Below are 22,056 nucleotides of genomic sequence, written 5' to 3' on the forward strand. Positions count from 1 at the left end.
CCGGTGCTCCGGGGGTCGCTGTCCACGGAGCCCGGTGACGGCTGGGGGCTTCCTGCCTGTCCCGGCTCCGCCGCCCCTTCCCTGACGTGCGCCGGACGCCGCCCGCCCGGACCCCTCAGGATTCACAGCCGCAGGCGCCGACCCCCGGCCCGCCCCATCGCGGTGTGTGTGCGCAAGCGGGTGTGCGGGCGTGCGCGTGTGTGCGCGCCTGTGCGTGAACGCGTGTGCATGTGTGTATTTGTGTGGGCGCGTATGCCCGTGTATGTATGTGTGTGTGTGCGTGAACGTGTGTGAACGCGTGTGCATGTGTGTATTTGTGTGGGTGTGCACATGTGTGCACATGCGTGTGGACATGTGTGCGCGCGCGTGTGCTTTCGTGTCACAGAAGTTCTGCTGTGGGCACCTCGGTGTCAAGGCCATAACGGCCTAGAATACCGGACATGGGAGGGGGCTCACAGGAGCCCTCCACCCTCTGTGCTTGGCCCTGGGGGGGTCACGGCAGCAGCGTGCATGGGCGTTCTTGGGAGCGTTTCCCTTCATGCTGCCGCTGCCACTTCTTCCTGGCAAAACAAGTGTGGGCACTGAACGAAACACAACTGAGGTGTTTACAGCCTTCCGTTCCCTGAGCTCTGACCCAGTGAGGCGGGCACAGTCAGGGACAGTGCAGTGAGTCCCAGCTGGCTTCACTCCATGTGTCAGATGCCCTCAGGTGACAGGTGGCACCCAGGGGTGGTGCCCTCAGGATGGACAGGTGGTGCCCGGGGTCAGATGCCCACAGAATGGACAGGTGGCACCCAGGGGTGGTGCCCTCAGGATGGACAGGTGACACCCGTGGTCAGATACCCACAGAATGGACAGGTGGCACCCAGGGGTGGTGCCCTCAGGATGGACAGGTGGTGCCCGGGGTCAGATGCCCTCAGGATGGACAGGTGGTGCCCGGGGTCAGATGCCCTCAGGATGGACAGGTGACACCCAGGGGTGGTGCCCTCAGGATGGACAGGTGGTGCCCGGGGTCAGATGCCCACAGGATGGACAGGTGGTGCCCGTGGTCAGATGCCCTCAGGATGGACAGGTGGCACCCAGGGTCAGATGTCCTCAGGATGGTGCCCGGGGTCAGATGCCCTCAGGATGGACAGGTGGTGCCCGGGGTCAGATGTCCTCAGGATGGACAGGTGGCACCCAGGGTCAGATGCCCTCAGGATGGACAGGTGGCACCCAGGGGTGGTGCCCTCAGGATGGACAGGTGGCGCCCGGGGTCAGATACCCACAGGATGGTGCCTGGGGGTCAGATGCCCTCAGGATGGACAGGTGGCACCCAGGGGTGGTGCCCTCAGGATGGACAGGTGGCACCCAGGGTCAGATGCCCTCAGGATGGTGCCTGGGGGTCAGATGCCCTCAGGATGGACAGGTGGCACCCAGGGGTGGTGCCCTCAGGATGGACAGGTGGCACCCAGGGTCAGATGCCCTCAGGATGGTGCCTGGGGGTCAGATGCCCTCAGGATGGACAGGTGGTGCCCGGGGGTCAGATGCCCTCAGGATGGACAGGTGGCACCCAAGGGTGGTGCCCTCAGGATGGACAGGTGACACCCGCGGTCAGATACCCACAGAATGGACAGGTGGCACCCGGGGTCAGATGCCCTCAGGATGGACAGCTGGTGCCCAGGGTCAGATGCCCTCAGGATGGACAGGTGGCACCCAGGGTCAGATACCCACAGGATGGTGCCTGGGGTCAGATGCCCTCATGATGGACAGGTGGCACCCAGGGGTGGTGCCCTCAGGATGGACAGGTGGTGCCTGGGGGTCAGATGCCCTCAGGATGGACAGGTGGCACCCAGGGGTGGTGCCCTCAGGATGGACAGGTGGTACCCGGGGTCAGATGCCCTCTGGATGGACAGGTGGCACCCAGGGTCAGATGCCCTCAGGATGGACAGGTGGTGCCCGGGGTCAGATGCCCTCAGGATGGACAGGTGGCACCTAGGGTCAGATGCCCTCAGGATGGACAGGTGGTGCCCGGGGTCAGATGCCCTCAGGATGGACAGGTGATACCCGCGGTCAGATACCCACAGGATGGTGCCCGGGGTCAGATGCCCTCAGGATGGTACCCGGGGGTCAGATGCCCTCAGGATGGACAGGTGGTGCCCGGGGTCAGATGCCCTCAGGATGGACAGGTGGTGCCTGGGGTCAGATGCCCTCAGGATGGACAGGTGACACCCAGGGGTGGTGCCCTCAGGATGGACAGGTGGTGCCCGGGGTCAGATGCCCTCAGGATGGACAGGTGGTGCCCGGGGTCAGATGCCCTCAGGATGGTGCCCGGGGTCAGATGCCCTCAGGATGGACAGGTGGCATCAGGCTGTGAGTCACATGGTCACAGGGGACATCCTTGGCAGTGACCTCTGCTCTCATACAGAACAGGCTCGGGCTGGTGGCTCAGGCTGATGGAGGCCCAGCAGGCTGGGAGCCGGCAGTCAGGCTCTGTCTGTCCCATAAGGCTGCTGCTCACTGGGAGAGCCCCTAAGAGAGACAGGTGTGGGGCAGCTGCGGGCACCAGCGGAGCCCTCACTGGGTCAGCTCTGGTGCCGGGCGCCCCTCCCATGTGCAACAAAAAGTAGCAAACGCCATCCTCGGCCAGGTCAGTGCTTGTCACAGGCGGGTGTCTCCATCAGACCAGGGAGTGCGGACTCCCTGCCTGGACCCCCAGAGATTCCCCCGCCCCTATGACAAACGGTGCACGCTCCGTCCCACAGAAAACCAGCTGAAGTGAACCTCTGCCCCCGCTCCCTAGTGGAGCATTCCACCTCTGCTCCCATGGGGGCTCGGGCTTTTTGGCTACAATTTTGTGTGAACCTTCTTTAAGGCATCAGTGAAGTGGTCTCTGCTTTGTGAGCAGAAGCTGAGCGTGCTGCAAATGGAGGCAGGGACGGCTCTTGGAGTGCCCAGGGCCCTCCTCCTCCTTCCCAGTGCCACGCCGAGACCCCACGTGCTCCCTGCGGTAGCCCGGCTCCCCTCGGGCTGACGGCTGGCACAGGGCACCGGCTCAGGAGGAAGGGACAGTGTGTAATGTGACTCCTGTAGCAGCTGCCACCCGGGGGCAGCCTCGCCTCTGCCGTGCCCAGGGGTGAGGAATGAATTCAGCCCTCGTGGCACACACACAGACCAGAAGCCCATGTGGGACCCACAGCAGTGGGACAGGGGCCCTGGAACACTCAGGAGAGCCTTGGATGCCAGGCTGGGCAGGTCCCTGGGCAGGCAAGGCCCTCCACCTGTGGGGCACTGCCCCGAGCGGCGTGCAGGTGGGAAGGCGTGGCAGGCCCTGTGGGGGATGGAGGGGAGGCCGGCGGCTGCAAGGGCCTCACCCTCCTGAGAGCGGCCACTGTGAGACCACCAGCTGTGGTGGAAACACCTGTGGCCTCAACACTGCATCTGAATGAGAGTCTTTCAGTCTGTCACCAACTCTGCGGATGATCATCAGCCGGGATGGTGCCCACATCCCGTTCAGGGGGGTCTGAACGTGACAGGGATGGGAACACGGAGCTGGGGGCCGCCACACGCGCCCCAGAGCTCACATACCTGGTGCACCTCAGAGCGGGGAGGTTGGGCTCACACACCTGGTGCACCTCAGAGAGGGGAGGTTGGGGCTCACACCTGGTGCACCTCAGAGAGGGGAGGTTGGGGCTCACACCTGGGTGTAGCTCAGAGAGGGGAGGTTGGGGCTTGCACACCTGGGTGCAGCTCAGAGAGGGGAGGTGTGGGATGTAAGCAGAAGTGGAGGGGGAGGAAGCAGCAAACAGGGAGCGGGAGGTGGCCGGCTATGCCAGGGCTTGGATTCTCACTGCACAGAGGACAAGATGGGGTCAGGCTCCCAGCAGGTGGAGATCCCATGTGAGGCTGGGTGTTCACAGGGGTGCATCCCCCGAGGAAGGGCAGACCCAGAAAAACACACCAGAAATCGGAAAGCAAGGTTAAGATGCTGCCTGGACTGTGCACCCTAATCCGCGCACGGCTCCCATTCCAATCCAGCTCCTGCTTGTGCACACCTGGGAGGCAACAGTGATGGCTCAAGCGCTTGGCGCCCGACATCCATGCAGGAGATCCGGAGGGCGTGCCCAGCACGGCTGTCGCAGGCACCTGGAGAGTGAACCTGGGAAACAGGAGCCCCTTTGACCCCACCCCACCACCGATGACTCCTCTCCTCCCACCTCTGAAATAAACTGAGAAATGCTCTCCAGGGTCCCAAGGATGGCAGGAGGCCTGCCTGACTGCCCAGGCCAGCCCGGGCATGGTTTCAGTTCTGCAAGGCTGAGGGTTTGACCCTCAGCCCTTGGCAGAAGCCAAGGAAGGCCGGCGCTGTGGCTCACTAGGCTAATCCTCCGCCTTGTGGCGCCGGCACCCCGGGTTCTAGTCCTGGTCGGGGCGCCGGATTCTGTCCTGGTTGCCCCTCTTCCAGGCCAGCTCTCTGCTGTGGCCCGGGAGTGCAGTGGAGGATGGCCCAAGTACTTGGGCCCTGCACCCCATGGGAGACCAGGAGAAGCACCTGGCTCCTGTCTTTGGATCAGCGCGGTGCGCCGGCCACAGCGGCCATTGGAGGGTGAACCAACGGCAAAGAAAAACCTTTCTCTCTGTCTCTCTCTCTCTCTGTCTACTCTGCCTGTCAAAAAAGAAAAGCAAAGCCCAGGAAGACTCTGCCCAGCCCCGACAGGGGCAGACTGCAGAGGTCCCAGGAAGAGAGCGTTGTGAGCCTGCACATGGAGGGACAGGGACAAAAACAGAACACACAGGCGGGGACAGCACGGGGCAAGCACGCCGCCTGTGTGGTGAGCAGCAAAAGGCGGGGTGAGCTCAGGCACGTGGGCCAGTGGCCCGGGAGAAAACGCACAAGTGGCTGGGAATGGAGGCCACTTGAGTGGCACCTGGCCCCTTCGAGTCAAGCCGCTGCCTGCATCCCATATGGGCACCAGTTCGAGTCCCGGCTGCTCCACTTCCAATCCAGCTCCCTGGAAAAGCAGTGGAAGATGGCCTGAGGGCTTGGGCCCCCGCACCCATGTGGGAGACCCAGAAGAAACTCCTGGCTCCTGGCTTCAGCTTGGCCCAGCCCAGGCTGTGTGGCCATCTGGGGAATGAACCGGTGGACAGAAGATTCTTCTTCCTCCCTCTCTGTAACTCTACCTTTCAAATAAATAATTCTCTTTAAAATTTGCCTGCTATATATCTATTGAAATTTGAGCCTTGCCAGCAGCTGCCAGATGCCCTCACAGGTCTCACAGGGCCACCCCCGGCTCCTGGGCAGCAGTGGTGGTGTGGGGGCATGAGGGGTGCAAGCTGGGCCAGGGTGTGGTGACAGACGGGGTTCCCCAGGTGGGACTGGCCTGGGGAGGACGCAGGGTTGCAGGGTGTGACGGGGAGGCTGCCGACACAGACAGCACACGGCACCACAGGACACATGGAGGAGGCCTGGGCCTGGCTTCGCCCACTGCCAGCAGCGGTCACCACAGCACCTTCAGCTCTGCCCTCCTCGTTGCCTGCAGGACAGCCCTCACCCGGGTGGCCACGGGCGCTGGGTCCCCAGTTTCCCTGGTGCAGCCTGGGCTCTGTCTTCACCTGCACCTGCCTCCACCGCACAGCGTAACTCAACCGCCCACACCTGAAGGAAGTGGAGTCACTCCATTCAGAAGATCACGCAGGCACTTCCACTTCACTAAACCCAATTAACTCGTGGTTTCCCTCACGTCCTATTGCACATTGCGTAAAACCACTGCATGATGATATAGCTGAGAGGTCTCATACAGGCACCGAGGAAGAATTGGCATCACAGCAACAGCTTAAAAATAGAGCAATTTAGTCTGGATATTAACTCATTTCTTCTAATACAATCTGAAAAAATGTAAAACAGGACTTGTATCTCACTCCCCTTCCCTCCCATTCCCACTTTATATATGATTTTAATAATTTTCAGTTATATTTGTACAAGCAAAAGAGCCCACAACAGAAAGACACAACTGCCTCCTGTGATATCACACACCTGCCCCCTGCCCCTCCCTGTGACATCACACACCTGCCCCTGCCCCTCCCTGTCTCCTGACATCACATACCTGCCCCCTCCCTGTGTCCCTGTGACATCACACACCTGCCCCCTGCCCTTCCCTGTCTCCTGTGACATCACACACCTGCACCTCCCTGTCTCTTGTGACATCACAACCTGCCCCCTGCCCCTCCCTGTGTCCCTGACATCACACACCTGCCCCTCCCTGTCTCCTGTGACATCACACACCTGTCCCCTCCTGTCTCCTGTGACATCACACACCTACCCCCATCCCTCCCTGTGTCCTATGACATCACACACCTGCCCCTGCCTCTTTGTCTCCTATGACATCACACACCTGCCCCTGCCCCTCCCTGTGTCTGTGACATCACACACCTGCCCCCTGCCCCTCCCTGTGTCCCTGTGACATCACACACCTGCCCCTCCCTGTGCCTCCTGTGACATCACACACCTGCCCCTCCCTGTGTCTCCTGTGACATCACACACCTGCCCCCTGCCCCTCCCTGTGTCCCTGTGACATCACACACCTGCCCCTCCCTGTGTCTCCTGTGACATCACACACCTGCCCCTGCCCCTCCCTGTGTCTGTGACATCACACACCTGCCCCTCCCTGTGTCTCCTGTGACATCACACACCTGCCCCCTGCCCCTCCCTGTGTCCCTGTGACATCACACACCTGCCCCTCCCTGTGTCTCCTGTGACATCACACACCTGCCCCCTGCCCCTCCCTGTGTCCCTGTGACATCATACACCTGCCCTTCCCTGTGTCTCCTGTGACATCACACACCTGCCCCTCCCTGTGTCTCCTGTGACATCACACACCTGCCCCCTGCCCCTCCCTGTGTCCCTGTGACATCATACACCTGCCCTTCCCTGTGTCTCCTGTGACATCACACACCTGCCCCTCCCTGTGTCTCCTGTGACATCACACACCTGCCCCCAGCCCCCCCCCGTGTCCTGTGACATCACACACCTGCCCCCTGCCCCTCCCTGAGTCCTGTGACATCACACACCTGCCCCCTGCCCCTCCCTGTGACATCACACACCTGCCCCTGCCCCTCCCTGTGTCCTGTGACATCACACACCTGCCCCCTGCCCCTCCCTGTGTCCCTGTGACATCACACACCTGCCCCTGCCCCTTCCTGCTGCCTTCCTCACACAGCCTCCTGCAGGACCTGGGGAGAAAATGGCAAAAGTTCTCACTGAGACAATTTTTGGCGCCCGTGACACAGCGTGTCCCCAGAACACAAAACCCAGCTGTGGAATGAGGGTCAAGAGAGCATGACCCATCAGGCAGCCGAGGCCACTGGACTGGTCCATGCTGGTCCAGGAGGGGTGGGCGGCTGTTTCTGGGGGGGAAGTCTCCTGGGCAGGATCTGTGGCCCCCGTCGGCCACCTCAGAGGGGCTGGAAACGCATGATGACTCTCATTTCTTCTCTTCCTGTTTCCATGCACTTTCAGGACACTCCGGAGGCATCACACCTGCTCGTCTGTTGCTGCTCCTGCTCCAAGGCAGGAAGGGGTGGTGCTGAGCGCTGGGCTGCCTAGGAGCCTCGGAACTGCCCTGCCCCCACCGCTCCTGCCTGGGAGATGCTGGAGTCTGGACACCAGGAGGGGCTTTCTAGAGGCAGAGTGGGCGCTTGGTTGGGATAGGAGGAAAGGAGGAAGAGCCTGAAGTACCACACCCCTGTCTTAAGGGTGAAGTCATTAACAGCAGAGTGCAAGTGCCGCGCTGGGCACAAGACCGAGTGAAGAGGGAACGCTGGGCCAGCTGTGCAGAGAGCGAGAATCAGACCAGGTGGCTGCGTCCCCAGGTGCATCCTTAGGGCTGCATCCCCAGGTGGTTGTACTCTATTCCAAGGTGGCTGCATCCCCAGGTGTCTGTGTCTCCAGGTGGCTGCGTCCCCAGGTGGCTGTGTCCCCTGGTGACTTCATCCCTAGGTGGCTGTGTCCCCAGGTGGCTGCGTCCCCAAGTGGCTGTGTCCCCAGATGTCTGCGTTCCCTGGTGACTTCATCCCTAGGTGACTGCGTCCCCAGGTGTCTGCATCCTCAGGTGGCTGTGTCCCCAGGTGGTTGCATCCCTGGGTGGCTGTGTCCCCAGATAGCTGTTTCCCCTGGTGACTTCATCCCTAGGTGGCTGTGTCTCCAGGTGGCTGTGTTCTCAGGTGGCTCCATCCCCAAGTGGCTATGTCCCCAGGTGGCTGCGTCCCCAGGTGGCTGTGTCCCCAGGTGACTGTGTCCCCAGATGTCTGCGTCCCCAGATAGCTGTGTCCCCTGGTGACTTCATCCCTAGGTGGCTGTGTCCCAAGGTGGCTGTCTTCCCAAGTGGCTGTGTCCCCAGGTTGCTGTGTACCCAGGTGGCTGTGTCCCCAGATGTCTGCGTCCCCTGGTGACTTCATCCCTAGGTGGCTGCATCCCCAGGTGACTTCATCCCCAGGTGGCTGTGCCCCGAGGTAGTTAGGCCATTATCCTGATTTCAGGCGTCAGGGGAATAAGAAACTGGCAGTGGACGTGGAGGCTGTGAGCATGGCTCCTGCCCATGACAGCATGGCATCAAGGTCACCTTTGCAAAGGGAATTGTGGGATGAGCAGACCCGAGAGGCCACTGCGCAGGTGGCCCTGAGTGCTGGGAGGACATCTTCAGCCCCATCGCTGCCCCAGGGCAAATCCTCCTGAGCCCGGGCTGCTGAGGGCAAGCACCCCAGGTGTGTGCTGCTGAGCCACGTGTCCACAAGTGTGCATTTACCATGCATGTCCACCCAGGGGCTGAACACTGCTGTCCCAAGGCCATGAACGGCAGAGCCCATGCTGAAGCCTGAATGTGCAGGCAGGTCCCTGGCCCACAGGTCCCTGGTCTGCAGGCCCTGCCACGGCCACGGCTCCCAAGAGAAGGTGGCCTCAGGGCAGGCACTGGACCCGCTGCGTGGCCTCCTCCACATCCTCTGTTGTGCACTGGATGTTCCACGCCGGCCAAGGGCACTTGGAAGGAGCCGGGACTGCGCCTGCAGCCCCAAGTTGCCGTGGGTGGTCCTCAGGCACCCATGAAAATCCCAGGGCAGTTCCCAGATGCTTCCTGTGCCTCCACCCACCCGTGGCCCCTCTCGCACCTGCTGCACTTCCCAGCACCCACAGCCCCTTCCACGTGCACCCTCTTGGGTTCCTTCCATGATGCTCAGGGTCACCTCCCACTGAGCGACTCACTAATGCACCCTGTGCTGCTCGCCAACATCCTCCGCCCTGAAGCCTTGCCCTACCCACAGGCAGGAGGCTGAGAGGCAGACTGGAGGCCGGGCTGGAGGCGCCACACCCGTGGGCGCCAACCTGGACTGTGGAGCTGCTTCTTGAAGCACAAAGCACTGGCCGGCCGTGTTGTGTGTGCCACTGCTGGCCACTCTCTTGATGACCTCAACTTCTCAAAGAGCATCATGGTCACTAAGCAGAGTTAGGGTCATGGCAGGACACCTGTAACACACGGTCCAACACACCACCCTGCAGGGCTCTGCTGCTGGGGCTCAGGCCGTGTCCCTGTGTCCCAGTGGAGGCAGCCCCAGCCAGTCAGCAGCCCCAGGGGGCCAGCAGTGCTAGGGCAGGAATGTGCACTCAGAGGCCCCGGGCGGAATCAGGGCCCAGGGGGGTGAGTCTAGGGGCTCGCGCTTGACCGTGGGGGCGTCCCCGGGACCCAGGGGCTGGTGCTCAGGGCGGCCAGGTGTGCAGAGGTGGAGGGGGCGCTGCGGCTCAGGAAGGCTGTGCAGGTGCTCCAGGCAGGCGCAGGGTGGGGGGTAGAATGGGGCCAGCTCTCTGCAAGGCCCAGCGGCGGCCCTGCTGTGGGGGGCTGCTCCCAGCACTCTGTGCCCAAGGTGTGGGGCGTACACCTGGGGCCTGGAGTGCGGCTCCACTTTCAGGTGCACCCTGGTAGGGAAAGTGACCAGGTGTGACTTGGCCACGTTGCTGGCTCCCTGCCACGCCTGGCCAGGACCGCAGGCGCCTGCGGCATCCTCGGGTCCAGAGTCTTTCTCCATTTTGATGGGCATCTCCAGCGACATCAGGGGGTGGCACGGGGCTCCCTGGGTGTCCTCGGTGGAGCCGCTGCCTGCTGGGAAGTGCTGAGCTGCAGGCGGGGGCCCCTGGGGCACGCGGCAGGCAGGCAGGGGCCCGGGGCCCTGAGCCACGTCCCGCGGGGGCCTGCTGGTCCGGCTGGCATAGGCGTCGGGACAACGGCTTGGCAGATGAGAAGCGGGAGAATCTCTGAAGGCAGCTGTACCCCTGGCACCGCCCGAGCCCTGCACACTGGGGTAGGGCACACAGGAGCCGCGAGGCACGGCTTGCACGGAGCCCAGCTGGCTCCTACTGGGCTGCGGCCTCAGCCTGGAGCCACCGCCCTCACCGTGTGCTCCTGCTGTCCAGCTCAGGTGCCGCACGGGCCCCGGCGTCTGCAGCCGGCAGTCGTACCTGCGCATCTCCCGGAGCCCCCTCACCGCAGCGCAGCTGCTCAGCACCCCTGCCTGCTCCTCTTCCTCCTCGTCCCTGCAGAGAGAAGACAGCTCCTAAGAGGGCTCTCCCCCTTGAGGGGGTCTCCGGGGCAGGGCCTTTAATTAGGGTGGGATTCACCAGGGCTTTGCCCCAGCCCTTGTAACTCCAGGCTGCCCAAGCCTCAGCCTCCCTGTGCCTACCCCGCCCCCAGCGCTGGGGGGGGGGGTGTCCCAGACTGGAGGCAGAAGCTCCGCCCACCCTGCCCGCAGGGAGCGCACTCTGGGAGGCTCCTGCTGCGTGCGAGTGGCCAGCCCGCGGAGGCTGGGCCGGTGACCGTGAAGCCCCGCCTCCAGCCACGCCGACCACACCGTGTCGAGGAGGAGCTGGCCACACAGCTGGCCACGAGAGGGCCCAGGAGATGGGAGTGAAGCGGGCTCCCCAGCACAGGTGACCCAGAGAGGGCGAGGCCAGCGTCTGGGCAGCCCTGGCCAGAGCCCTGGGCGTCCTCTGCACCCTTCCTCCAGGGTGCCACCAGGCCCGGCAGCCATGGGGACCCGCGTGTGCGCCGGGGCTGTCAGGGCCTCCGGCCACCCATCCCGTCCAGTGGGGACCCTCCCTTTGCTTTGCATTAGGGGCAGGGGCTGCGCCCGGCACCACTTACCCCGCGGCCCCCTCGGGATGGAAGATGAAGTCAGGACCACTCCTCAGGCACATGCAGGGGGCCCTGGCGGGGACCCGGGCCCAGCGCCCCGCGTCCATCTGCGCCCTGAACAGCGACGTGCAGCTCTCTGCGCTGCCCCTCCCTGCTGGGGTGTGGCGGGGGAAAGGCCGCGCGTGAGCCCAGGAGCGGCTGCCGGGGCACGGGCTCGGGGCAGGGGGGCTCACCCAGGGAAGGCACAAGCTAGACGGCCCGCGTACCTGCAGGCGGACTGGGCTTCCCGTGCGAGTCCGCGTCACACAGGGTCGCGGCGGCCGTGGCGCTGTGAAGAACGAGACGCAGGTCCACCGCGTGCGGACGGCAGAACTCCCCAGCGGCGAGCGGTACCTCACACGCCTCAACTCCTCATGCACACGGGCTCCTCACACACACGGGCTCCTCACACTCATACTCCTCACACACACGGGCTCCTCACACACACGGGCTCCTCACACACACGGGCTCCTCACACTCCTCACACACACGGGCTCCTCACACGCCTCGGACTCCTCACACACACGGGCTCCTCACACACAAGGGCTCCTCACACTCATACTCCTCACACACACGGGCTCCTCACACTTATACTCCTCACACACACGGGCTCCTCACACCCCTCACACACACGGGCTCCTCACACTCCTCACACTCCTCACACACACGGGCTCCTCACACACACGGGCTCCTCACACTCCTCACGCTCCTCACACACACGGGCTCCTCACACACACGGGCTCCTCACACACACGGGCTCCTCACACGCCTCAACTCCTCACGCACACGGGCTCTTCACACTCCTCACACTCCTCACGAGCCTTGGACCCTCACGCTCCTCACACTCACACCCCTCACACTCCTCACACTCACACCCCTCGCATTTCTCACACTCACACCCTTCACACTCCTCACACTCACACCCCTCACACTCCTCATACCCCTCACACTTTTCACAATCACACCCCTCACACTCCTCACACTCAGACTCCTCAAACTCCTCACAGCCCTCACATGCCTCACTCCTCACACTCACACACCTCACACTCTGACTCCTCATACTCTTCACACTCCTCACACTCACACTCCTCAAACTCATACCCCTCACACTCACACCCCTCACACTCCTCACACTCACACCCCTCACACTCCTCACACTCACACCCCTCACACTCTGACTCCTCATACTTCTCACGCTCAGACTCTTCACACTCCTCACTCCTCACACTCTGACTCCTCATACCCCTCACACTCCTCACACCCCTCACACTCACACTCCTCACACTCCTCACACCCCTCACACTCACACTCCTCACACCCCTCACACTCCTCACACTCACACTCACACCCCTCACACTCACACCCCTCACACTCACACCCCTCACCCTCCTCACTCTTCACAGCCCTCACTCCTCACACTCTGACTCCTCACACCCCTCACACTCCTCACACCCCTCACACTCCTCACACCCCTCACACTCCTCACACCCCTCACACTCACACCCCTCACCCTCCTCACTCCTCACAGCCCTCACTCCTCACACTCTGACTCCTCACACCCCTCACACTCCTCACACCCCTCACACTCCTCACACCCCTCACACTCCTCACACCCCTCACACTCACACCCCTCACCCTCCTCACTCCTCATACCCCTCACTCCTCACACTGAGACTCCTCACACTCCTCACACTCCTCACACTCTGACTCCTCACACTCCTCACGCTCAGACTCCTCACACTCCTCACACCCCTCTCCCTCCTCACTCCTCACACTGACTCCTCACACTCCTCACACTCACACTCCTCTCGCTCAGACTCCTCACACTCCTCACACCCCTCTCCCTCCTCACTCCTCATACCCCTCACTCCTCACACTCAGACTCTTCACAACCCCTCACACTCTGACTCCTCACACTCCTCATACTCACACTCACACTCCTCTCGCTCAGACTCCTCACACTCCTCACACCCCTCACACCCCTCACCCTCCTCACTCTTCACATCCCTCACTCCTCACACTCCTCACACGCCTTGGACTCCTCCTCATTACAAAGTCTTTTCTCTGTCACTGAAAACCTCTGACTCAGATCCCTTCCCAGGCCCTTGAAGGCCGCCAGCCCTGCTCCTGAACGCACTCCCAGGGCATCTCGGAGCCCGCGTGTCCTCCTAGAAGGACAGAGTGGAGACACAGTCATCGTGGCCCAGGATTCAGGCTCCACCGAGCCACGAACACCGAATCAGCGAGCACAGAGCAGCTCATTGACAGATGCTGTTCCTTCATTTTTCTAAAGACAGATGCTGGGTGCTTCGCCTGGTGCTGCCCACTAGCAGGGGCCAGAGCTGGAGTCAAACCCTGTCTCGCTGACCCCAAGCCACAGCCTCCTGCACCACCAACCTCTCTGTCCCCTGGGTGTCTCTGCAGGACACCTGAGACCACATGCCAGGGGAGCAGGAGGAGAGGCAAGAGAGGGCAGAGGGCAGAGGGCAGAGGGCAGAGGGCAGGGGGCTGGCTCTGCCTTGCTGGACCTCGGCTAGGACTGTGAGCATTCGCAGTCACATGCATTCTCCACCCCACACGGGGTCATGAATGGGCAACAAAGCAGAGCAGACATGGATTTGACGTCACAAATAAACTCTAGTGGGCAGAAGAACCCACAGGACAGACTTTGGGAAGATGAGCAGCAGCACGTCGCAAAGTCCCTGCCAGAAGAAGCTGCAAAAGACTGCGATGGCCGCTAAGGGACGTGACCCGGCCCGAGCAGCCCGCCAGGCCCCTGAGGCTGCAGGTGTGCATCCTACACCTGCCCCGGAGCTCACAGGAACCGACCGGCTTATGGGAGTGGGGAGCTGGCTTCTCAACGCTGGTCACTGCAGGGTTCAGAACCACCCAGCTGCTGGGGGACAAGATCTCCAGGCGCCTTCTTTCCTCCTCTGAGCTTTGACGACATTCTCTATGAAACAGCGCGTCCTTACTGACGCTAGACCCTCAACATGGCACAGGGTGCTCATAGTGTCTGGGCAGCTGGAGGACTGGTCCATGACCCGCTGACCCCCACACCTGTGTGGCACCTGTGAGTCAGGATGCGGCCCTGTACACCTGCAGTGCTGCTGGCCGAGTGGACAGGGCCTGACTTCCTGCACTGGCACCGGGGGCAGCCCAGCTCCAGAAGAGTGAGAGGGCCTAGGATTTGTCCCTTTATTTTGTTTTTAGGGCTGGAAAACTAAGAAAAGCTAAAGTTTATCATGTGCTTCAATCATAAAAACCAAGCCAATCATAACTGAAAACAGAAAATTCCAAGAAACAAATGACTTTGGAGGTCAGAGGTGGTCAGGAGTCGAAAAAGCAGGTGAAAGCAGAGCCTGGCATGGAACTGTGGTCCTCTGGGCACTGCACTGAGCTGTGCACCTGTTACGTCCTCCCTGTGGTCCTCTGGGCACTGCACTGAGCTGTGCACTGTGCTGTCCTCCCTGTGGTCCTCTGGGCACTGCATTGAGCTGTGCACCTGCTACGTCCTCCCTGTGGTCCTCTGGGCACTGCACTGAGCTGTGTACTGCTGTGTCCTCCCTCCTGGTGTCTGGGCAGGTGGGGACGAGGGCAGGGGTTCCTGGGGCACACAGCCACATGAGAGCCAAGGCCAGACTCAGCTCAAGGAGAGGCAGTGGGTGCTGGATGCCTGCAGCTGGTGAGGAGGACACTGGGTGGTACCAGGGAAGTGCCCATGGCCTCGTGGAAGGGCCAGTGCTGGAGCAGCTGGAGGATATGCTGGCTTCATCCCACCACAGCTGGACAGCCCAGCCTGACCCCGAGGTCTGCTCAGTGGCACGGGACTTGCAGTGCAGTCCTGGGCAGGGCAGGGTCTGTGGCTGCGGCTCAGCAAGCCCTACCCACCATGGAGAGAGAGAAAGAGGTCAGGGACTGGGAGTCTTAACAAACTGCCCTGTCCAGGGTGCGGGCAGAGGAAAGTCAGCCCCAGAAGGTGCGGCCAGTGTTGTACGCAGCCAGGGAAGCAGTTGGTATCCCATGTGGGCGCCAGTTCTAGTCCCAGCTGTTCCACTTGTGATCCAGCTCCCTGCTATGGTCTGGGAAAGCAGTAGAAGACGGCCCAAGTCCTTGGACTCCTGTGCCCATGTGGGAGACCTGGAAGAAGCTCCTGGATCCTGGCTTCGGCCTGGCCCAGCGCTGGCCATTGCAGTCATTGGGGAGGAACCAGAGGATGGAAGACCTCTCTCTCTCTCTCTCTCTCTCTCTCTCTTCCTCTCTCTCTCTCCGTAACTGCTTCTCAAATAAATAAATTGAAGAAGAAGATAGGAGGAGGAGGGGGAGAAAGCAGCAGCAGAGGGCCACCCGGGACGCACCCCACAGCCTGCACTCGCCCCACACTTCCAATAGCTCCCAGGGTCTGCAGACAGGAGTGGCCTTAGAGCTGGGCACAGCCACACCCTGCCTCTGTGAGTGGAGAGAAGTCTGGGCCAACATGGGCAAGGCCCTAAACACCCACTGGGGTCGTGTGTCCTGAGCAGGAGCCCTGGCTTGCCGTGGATGGACAGGGTAAGAGGATGAGCAAGAAGCGGAAAAGGCAAAGGCAGAGCCCTGGCCACTCGCTGTGTGTAACGGGACGGTGCCGGCCGTGCGTGCCGCAGTGCGCTGGCTTTAAAAACATCGACTGCCTCGCTGTGTTCCTTACTGGGGACAAGGACGGGAGGGACTGAGAGCACCGACCGTCGGCGCTGTGCCAGCCCCACTCACTTTGTGTCCACGCCGGCCGTGGCGTCCACCCTCTGCTTCGCCCTCAGAAACGTGCTCCTCGGGCTCATGTCTGCCACGGGGGGCAGCAGAACCGGCACGACGATGCAGAACAGCGAGAGCCGCGGCGGCAGGGCCGTCCCCGAGGGTGCCTTCTTCTTCTGCCCAAACAGGAATTTGAGTTTTCCTTGGAACTGCATCGTCTGGGTTGCAAAGACAGAAAGGAGGGCATTGTCACAGAGCTGGCCGGAGACGCAGCCCAGGGCAGGGCAGTGGTCTGGTCCGGCCGGGCTGGGAGTGCAGCCAGCTCGCACCCGAGGACTCGCTCACCCGCTCACACAGGTAAAGCTTACGGCCACTTGGTCTCACTCTCCCAGCCGTGTCGTGTGAGCACGAGGCCAGTGAGTGACAGAAACGCCACCCACAGAGGGGGCTGAGACTGCTCAGCCATCCCTCGGGACACCCCTGCCCTCCCCCCATATCCTGCCCTTCATTCGTCACCCTTCCTTCCATCCCTCATCCCTCCCCACTCCATCTAGGGTCCCGAGTTGGCTGTGTGGACTGAGGAGCCCGGGGACAAAACGGGCGTGGGGTCTTAGTGTGGATTCCCCAAAAGCCACCTTGGCAAGGGTCACTCTCAGCCCATGGCCACCGGGCCTCTGGCCCTGGCAGTCAGGGCTGCACTGAATAGGGAGAAGGGTGACAAGTGCGAGGGACAAGCCAGGACAGGGGCCTGGAGCCCATGGCGCAGTCTCCACGTGCGGCACTGGCAGCACTCAGCCTGGCTGCTGAAACAGTGCCAGGCCCCATGGGACAAAGGGGTCCACCTCCCGGACAGCAAGTCCACAGTCCACAGGAGTCCACAGAGACTCCACCAGGCCACAGTGCAGGTGGGAGTTGGCCCGGGGGAATCAGTGCAGGTGGGAGATGACCCTGGGAACACAGTGCAGGTGGGGGATGACCTGGGAACACAGTGCAGGTGGGGGATGACCCTGAGAACACAGTGTAGGGGAGATAACCCTGGGAACACAGTGCAGGTGGGGGATGACCTGGGAACACAGTGCAGGTGGGAGATGACCCTGGGAACATAGTGCAGGTGGAGGATGACCCTGGGAACACAGCGCAGGTGGGGATGACCTGGGAACACAGTGCAGGTGGGGGATGACCCTGGGAACACAGTGCAGGTGGGGGATGACCCTGAGAACACAGTGTAGGGGAGATGACCCTGGGAACACAGTGCAGGTGGGGGACAACCCTGGGAACACAGTGCAGGTGGGGGATGACCCTGGGAACACAGCACAGGTGGGGGACGACCCCGGGAACACAGTGCAGGTGGGGATGACCCTGGGAACACAGCACAGGTGGGGGACGACCCCGGGAACACAGCGCAGGTGGGGGATGACTCTGGGAAGAAGTGTAGGGGGGATGACCTGGGAACAAGTGCAGATGGGGATGACCCTGGGAACACAGTGCAGGTGGGGATGACCCTGGGAACACAGTGCAGGTGGGGATGATCCCGGGAGCACAGTGCAGGTGGGTCTGGTAGGAAGTCTGAATTGGTTGTGGAATCCTTGACTTCCTGTGCAAGAAAGTGGTCTCCCAGGTAAGGTGCTGGGTCAGGGGTCCTTGTGGATGGTCAAAACCCAGGAAGGTGGCAGGAATCCGTTCACGGCCGCTGTCGCGGATTTTGGTAACAGCCCCGACTGATACCTGGGAAGACCCAGTTCTGATCCTGGGTCTGGGAGGTTTTTGGGGTCTGGGATGCGGGGCTCTTGGTCCCTGGAAGATGCTTCTGCGCTTTTGAGAGAAACAGCGGGAACAGAAGAGGGGAGACCCCAAGGGTCCATTTGGAAGAGAAGGGGCTAGAGCCAGAGGCCAGGCAGCAGTTGTGGGCCTTGGACATGTGTGCCAGTCCCAGGGCCATGGAAGGGTGGGAAGAGGAAGTCTTAGAGAAAGGCTGCAGGGCCCTGCCCCGCCTGAGCGGGGCGCCTCCCCCATCAGCCCTGCTGTCCCCTCCCACCCGGACGGAGCCCATGCCCACCACCAGCGGCCCCCAGGCTCACCAGGAAGCCCGAGGTGCTGTCCAGCAGGCAGCGCACGCGGCAGACGAAGCAGCGCGTCAGGAAGGCCGCGAACTCGGCGGGCGCACTCCGACCCCCGTCCTGGGCCCCGAGCAGCCGCCCCAGCACAGGGTCCTCTCCTGTGGGGGAGACCACACACGCAGATGAGCCCCCGCCCTGGCGCTGCTCTGCTTCTGCAGCTCCGCTGCTGAGCACCGAGCGATCCCGCCCTTGCTTTGCTGGCTTTGCTCCTCGTGTTCGGCCGCGTGCTGCTGTCCGGGCTGGGGTGGACGCTCTGCCCCGAGTGATCTACAACCTCCTGCCTGCCCTGCGCCTGGTCCCCTCAGCCCACTCCCGCCACCCTCCAGGGTGGGGGTGCCCAGCGCAGGGGGCAGCCAGCCCTGCATGGGCAAAGGTCTCAAAGGGCCTCCTGGGTAGCCCTGTGTGCTCGTGAGGGAGGTGGCCGGGGCCCTGCCTGGCAGAACAGAGGAGCCTCCCACAGGCCCTTGTGGGCGGTGGAGGGGCCTTTGCTGGCAGCACTGTGACCCACCTGCCTCTGCGGCCAAGGGCTGCCCGGTCTCCGCCTGCGGAGGGTCCATGGCCCAGTGCAGCTGCCGGCAGAAGTCCTGACGGTCGTCCACGTGGATGTAGTCATAGATGTTCTGGTGCATCACGTCCGTCTGCAAGGCGGCAGCAAAGCCCTTTTACCCTGCCCTGAACAGGTTTCCCCATTCCAGGGGTCAACAAGCACAAGGGTCTGGGCCCACCTGCCCGATGCAAGTCACGTCTGGGAGGCAGGAGCTCGGGCTGGAGGGGCCGCCCTGGGGGCCTGCTGGCGGGGATGCCGCTGCTGCAAGCACCCCCTGCTTCCCTGGGGACTGTGGCACACAGGCTGGCTGAGCAGTGTCTGGGTCTTCTACACCCTGACCGGGAGCAGGCACCCACCCCAGCTTGGCCCTGGGTCTGGACCACAGATGCCCTGGGGCTGATTTTCCTGGCCCTGGCCTCTTGCCATCATTGTGCGTGTGTACATGTGTGCATGGCTGTACGTGTGTGTGCGTGGCTGTGTGTGCATGGCTGTGTGTATGTGTGTGAATGGCTGTGTGTGTGCATGGCTGTGTGTGCATGGCTGTGTGTGTATGTGGCTGTGTGTGTGTGCATGGCTGTGTGTGTGGCTGTGTGTATGTGTGTGCATGACTGTGTGTGTGCATGGCTGTGTGTATGTGTGTGCATGGCTGTGTGTGTGCATGGCTGTGTGTATGTGTGTGAATGGCTGTGTGTGTACATGGCTGTGTGTATGTGGCTGTGTGCGCGCGTATGGCTGTGTGTGTGTGCGTGGCTGTGTGTGTGCGTGGCTGTGTGTGTATGTGGCTGTATGTGTGTGCATGGCTGTGTGTGTGCGTGGCTGTGTGTGTGCGTGGATGTGCATGTACATGTGTGAGTGGCTCTCTGTGTATGTGTGAGTGGCTGTGTGTGTACTGTGTGTGTGGTTGTGCATGCATACATGTGTGCATGGCTGTGTGTGTGTATGGCTGTATGTGTGTGCATGGCTGTGTGTGTGCGTGGCTGTGTGTGTGAGTGGATGTGCATGTACATGTGTGAGTGCTGTGTATGTGTGTGAGTGGCTGTGTGTACTGTGTGTGTGGTTGTGCATGTATACATGGCTATGTGTGTATGTATGCATTGCTGTGTGTACACGTGTGCGTTTGCACTGCAGGTGTGCACAGGCATGTGCGTGCGTGCTCGTGTTCTCCCTGGTCTGTGGAGCTGTCTCGCTGACCCACTGTCATCTGTGCAGATGCAAACATTAGCCCTGCCCTGCTTGCCCCCTCCCACGGACTCTGACAGCCCAGCACCCAGCACTCCTCACGCTGTTCTGCTGTCCTCCAGAGCTGACCTGTGAGCCACGTGCCGTCGGCGAGATCACCGGGCGTGGCCCTGCCGAGGCAGCTGCAGCAGAGTAACAGTTTTGTGTGGCCGGGGAATGATGCTATAAATATGCAAATGAAAACAGCATCCCCACCCCGACCTGACGCTTCCAGTGTCCACCTGCCACGTGTGAGGTGGGAGTCAGGACTCTGCTCACATGGGGATGTGGGCCCTAGTCCACCTCCACTACAAGCCCCATGTCCAGCGGCTGTGTGTGCCCAGCCCCCTGCCCTGACCACTGAGCCTCACGGGACCCCTTGTGTCCATATTGGGAGCCCATAGCCCCCATCTTGCTCCCCTCTCTGGATGGCCGGGACACCCTGGGCTTCTGGCATTTCCACGTGGATTTTAGGGTCATTTGCCGAAGCCCAGCACCAGGCCAGTCCACCTCTCCTGCTCTCTGGTAACCTGATCTGTGGAAAACGGGGATCTGTCATTGTGGTCTCAGCAGACCCCCCAGCAGTGTGAGTCTCCCCTCATCCCCACACGCCCACCCCTCACACCCCACTCCCAGGCCCACGGCCACCCTGACAAAGCCGGGCACGGAAATCTTATCAGAAAGCCCAGTGGTCTGAGAAGTGGACGGCAGCCGTTTCTAACTCCTGAATTCAGCAGACACCGACAGACGTGACGGACCTGGTGGAAGCCCAGGTAGTCCGCGATGGTCGCCGACGCGTAGAAGATCATCCCCTCGGCGCTCACCACCAGCGCGAAGCCGTCGAGGGACTGGAAGAGACGGGGGAGGCTGTGGTTCATGGGGAGCAGCGCCCAGACGTGCCCTCTCTGCTGACCGCTGGCCACACGGGAGGCAGCAGGTGGTCCACATGGCCACACACGCTGTCATCCGTCTAGTGGCCGTCAGGGCTGGGGCTGGCGGATGAACGCGTCGTCAGCAGAACGGGAGCCTCACTGGGGCAGACCCCAGCCCACCAGGCTTTCTTCTACTCGCTATTTTAGAGACTAAGAAAAGAGTCCCTGAGCGCGTGTCCTGAACACTGTTGAACTCCATCAAGCGCTTTTTCTTTCTATCCTGGAACAATCACAGTTGCTCTTCAGTCTACTCTTGCATGTGTAACATAAATTCTGTGATTTTTTATATGTTCTTGGAGGTGACTGATGGAAGAGCTAACCATCCATGGGGCAGGCATTTGGGCAGCAGTCGAGATGGCGCTTGGGACCCCCGCATCCCACGCCAGAGGCCTGGGTTCGACTCCTCCCTCTGCTCCCAGTTTCTGCTTCCTGCTGATGAGCACCCTGGGAGGCAGCTGTGAGCTCAAGTGCTCGGGCCCCTGCCACCCACAGGGGAGCCCTGGACTGAGCTCCTGGCTCCTGGCTTTGGCCTGGCCCAGCTCCAGTGTTGCAGGCATCTGGGGAGTGAACCAAGATCTGTCCGTGTCCCTCTCTCTGCCGTGGAGGATGGCCCAAGTGCTTGGGCCCTGCACCCCATGGGAGACCAGGGCAAGCACCTGGCTCCTGCCTTCGGATCAGCGCGATGCGCTGGCCGCGGCAGCCATTGGAGGGTGAACCAACGGCAAAAGGAAAACCTTTCTCTCTGTCTCTCTCTCTCACTGTCCACTCTGCCTGTCAAAAAAAAAAAAAACCCTGAAAAAAAATACCAGGGGGGCTGGCACTGTGGCATAGTGGGTAAAGCTGTCGCCTGCAATGCTGGCATCCCATGTGGGCGCCAGTTTGAGTCCCAGCTGCTCCTCTTCCGATCCAGCTCTCTGCTATGGCCTGGGAAAGCAGTAGAAGATGGCCCAAGTCCTTGGGCCCCTGCACCTGTGTGGGAAACCTGGAAGAGGCTCCTGGCTCCTGGCTATAGATTGGCGCAGCTCTGGCCATTGCAGCCAATTGGGGAGTGAACCAGCAGATGGAAGACCTCTCTCTTTCTCTCTCTCTCTCTCTCTCTCTACCTCTACCTCTACCTCTCCTTTCTTTGTGTAACTCTGACTTAAAATAAATAAATAAATAAATCTTAAAACAAATACTATGAAATTGGCAGGAAGCTTCTCTCCTTATTTTGGAGTCAGGGAATAATCACCATAAACGGTCCAGCCCCCCACGCCTCTAACAGTCATCATAACAGGCCAGCCCCCCACGTCTCTGGGCCACGTCTCTTTCTG

The 22,056-nt window shown here is 61.6% G+C and overlaps 1 protein-coding gene across 2 annotated transcripts in view; it reads right to left on the bottom strand.

Annotated features, from left to right (window-relative positions):
- Positions 1-7,108: 7,108 nt before the first annotated feature.
- AHRR (aryl hydrocarbon receptor repressor) overlaps positions 7,109-22,056 on the bottom strand; it is a 67,851-nt gene continuing 52,903 nt past the window's right edge. For both annotated transcript variants that reach the window (XM_070056960.2, XM_089313337.1), the window contains exons 6-12: positions 20,570-20,659; positions 18,555-18,684; positions 18,008-18,144; positions 15,948-16,147; positions 11,426-11,487; positions 11,169-11,313; positions 7,109-10,561 (exon numbers count right to left, since the gene is read on the bottom strand). In XM_070056960.2, the coding sequence (XP_069913061.2) occupies positions 9,619-10,561; positions 11,169-11,313; positions 11,426-11,487; positions 15,948-16,147; positions 18,008-18,144; positions 18,555-18,684; positions 20,570-20,659 (1,707 nt within the window). In that variant the 3' untranslated portion in view covers positions 7,109-9,618. The remainder of the gene's footprint in view (positions 10,562-11,168; positions 11,314-11,425; positions 11,488-15,947; positions 16,148-18,007; positions 18,145-18,554; positions 18,685-20,569; positions 20,660-22,056) is intronic.

The sequence above is a fragment of the Oryctolagus cuniculus genome, chromosome 14 (assembly GCF_051225735.1).
Source record: "Oryctolagus cuniculus isolate XC-2025 breed Fujian yellow rabbit chromosome 14, ASM5122573v1, whole genome shotgun sequence".
Lineage (NCBI taxonomy): Eukaryota > Metazoa > Chordata > Mammalia > Lagomorpha > Leporidae > Oryctolagus > Oryctolagus cuniculus.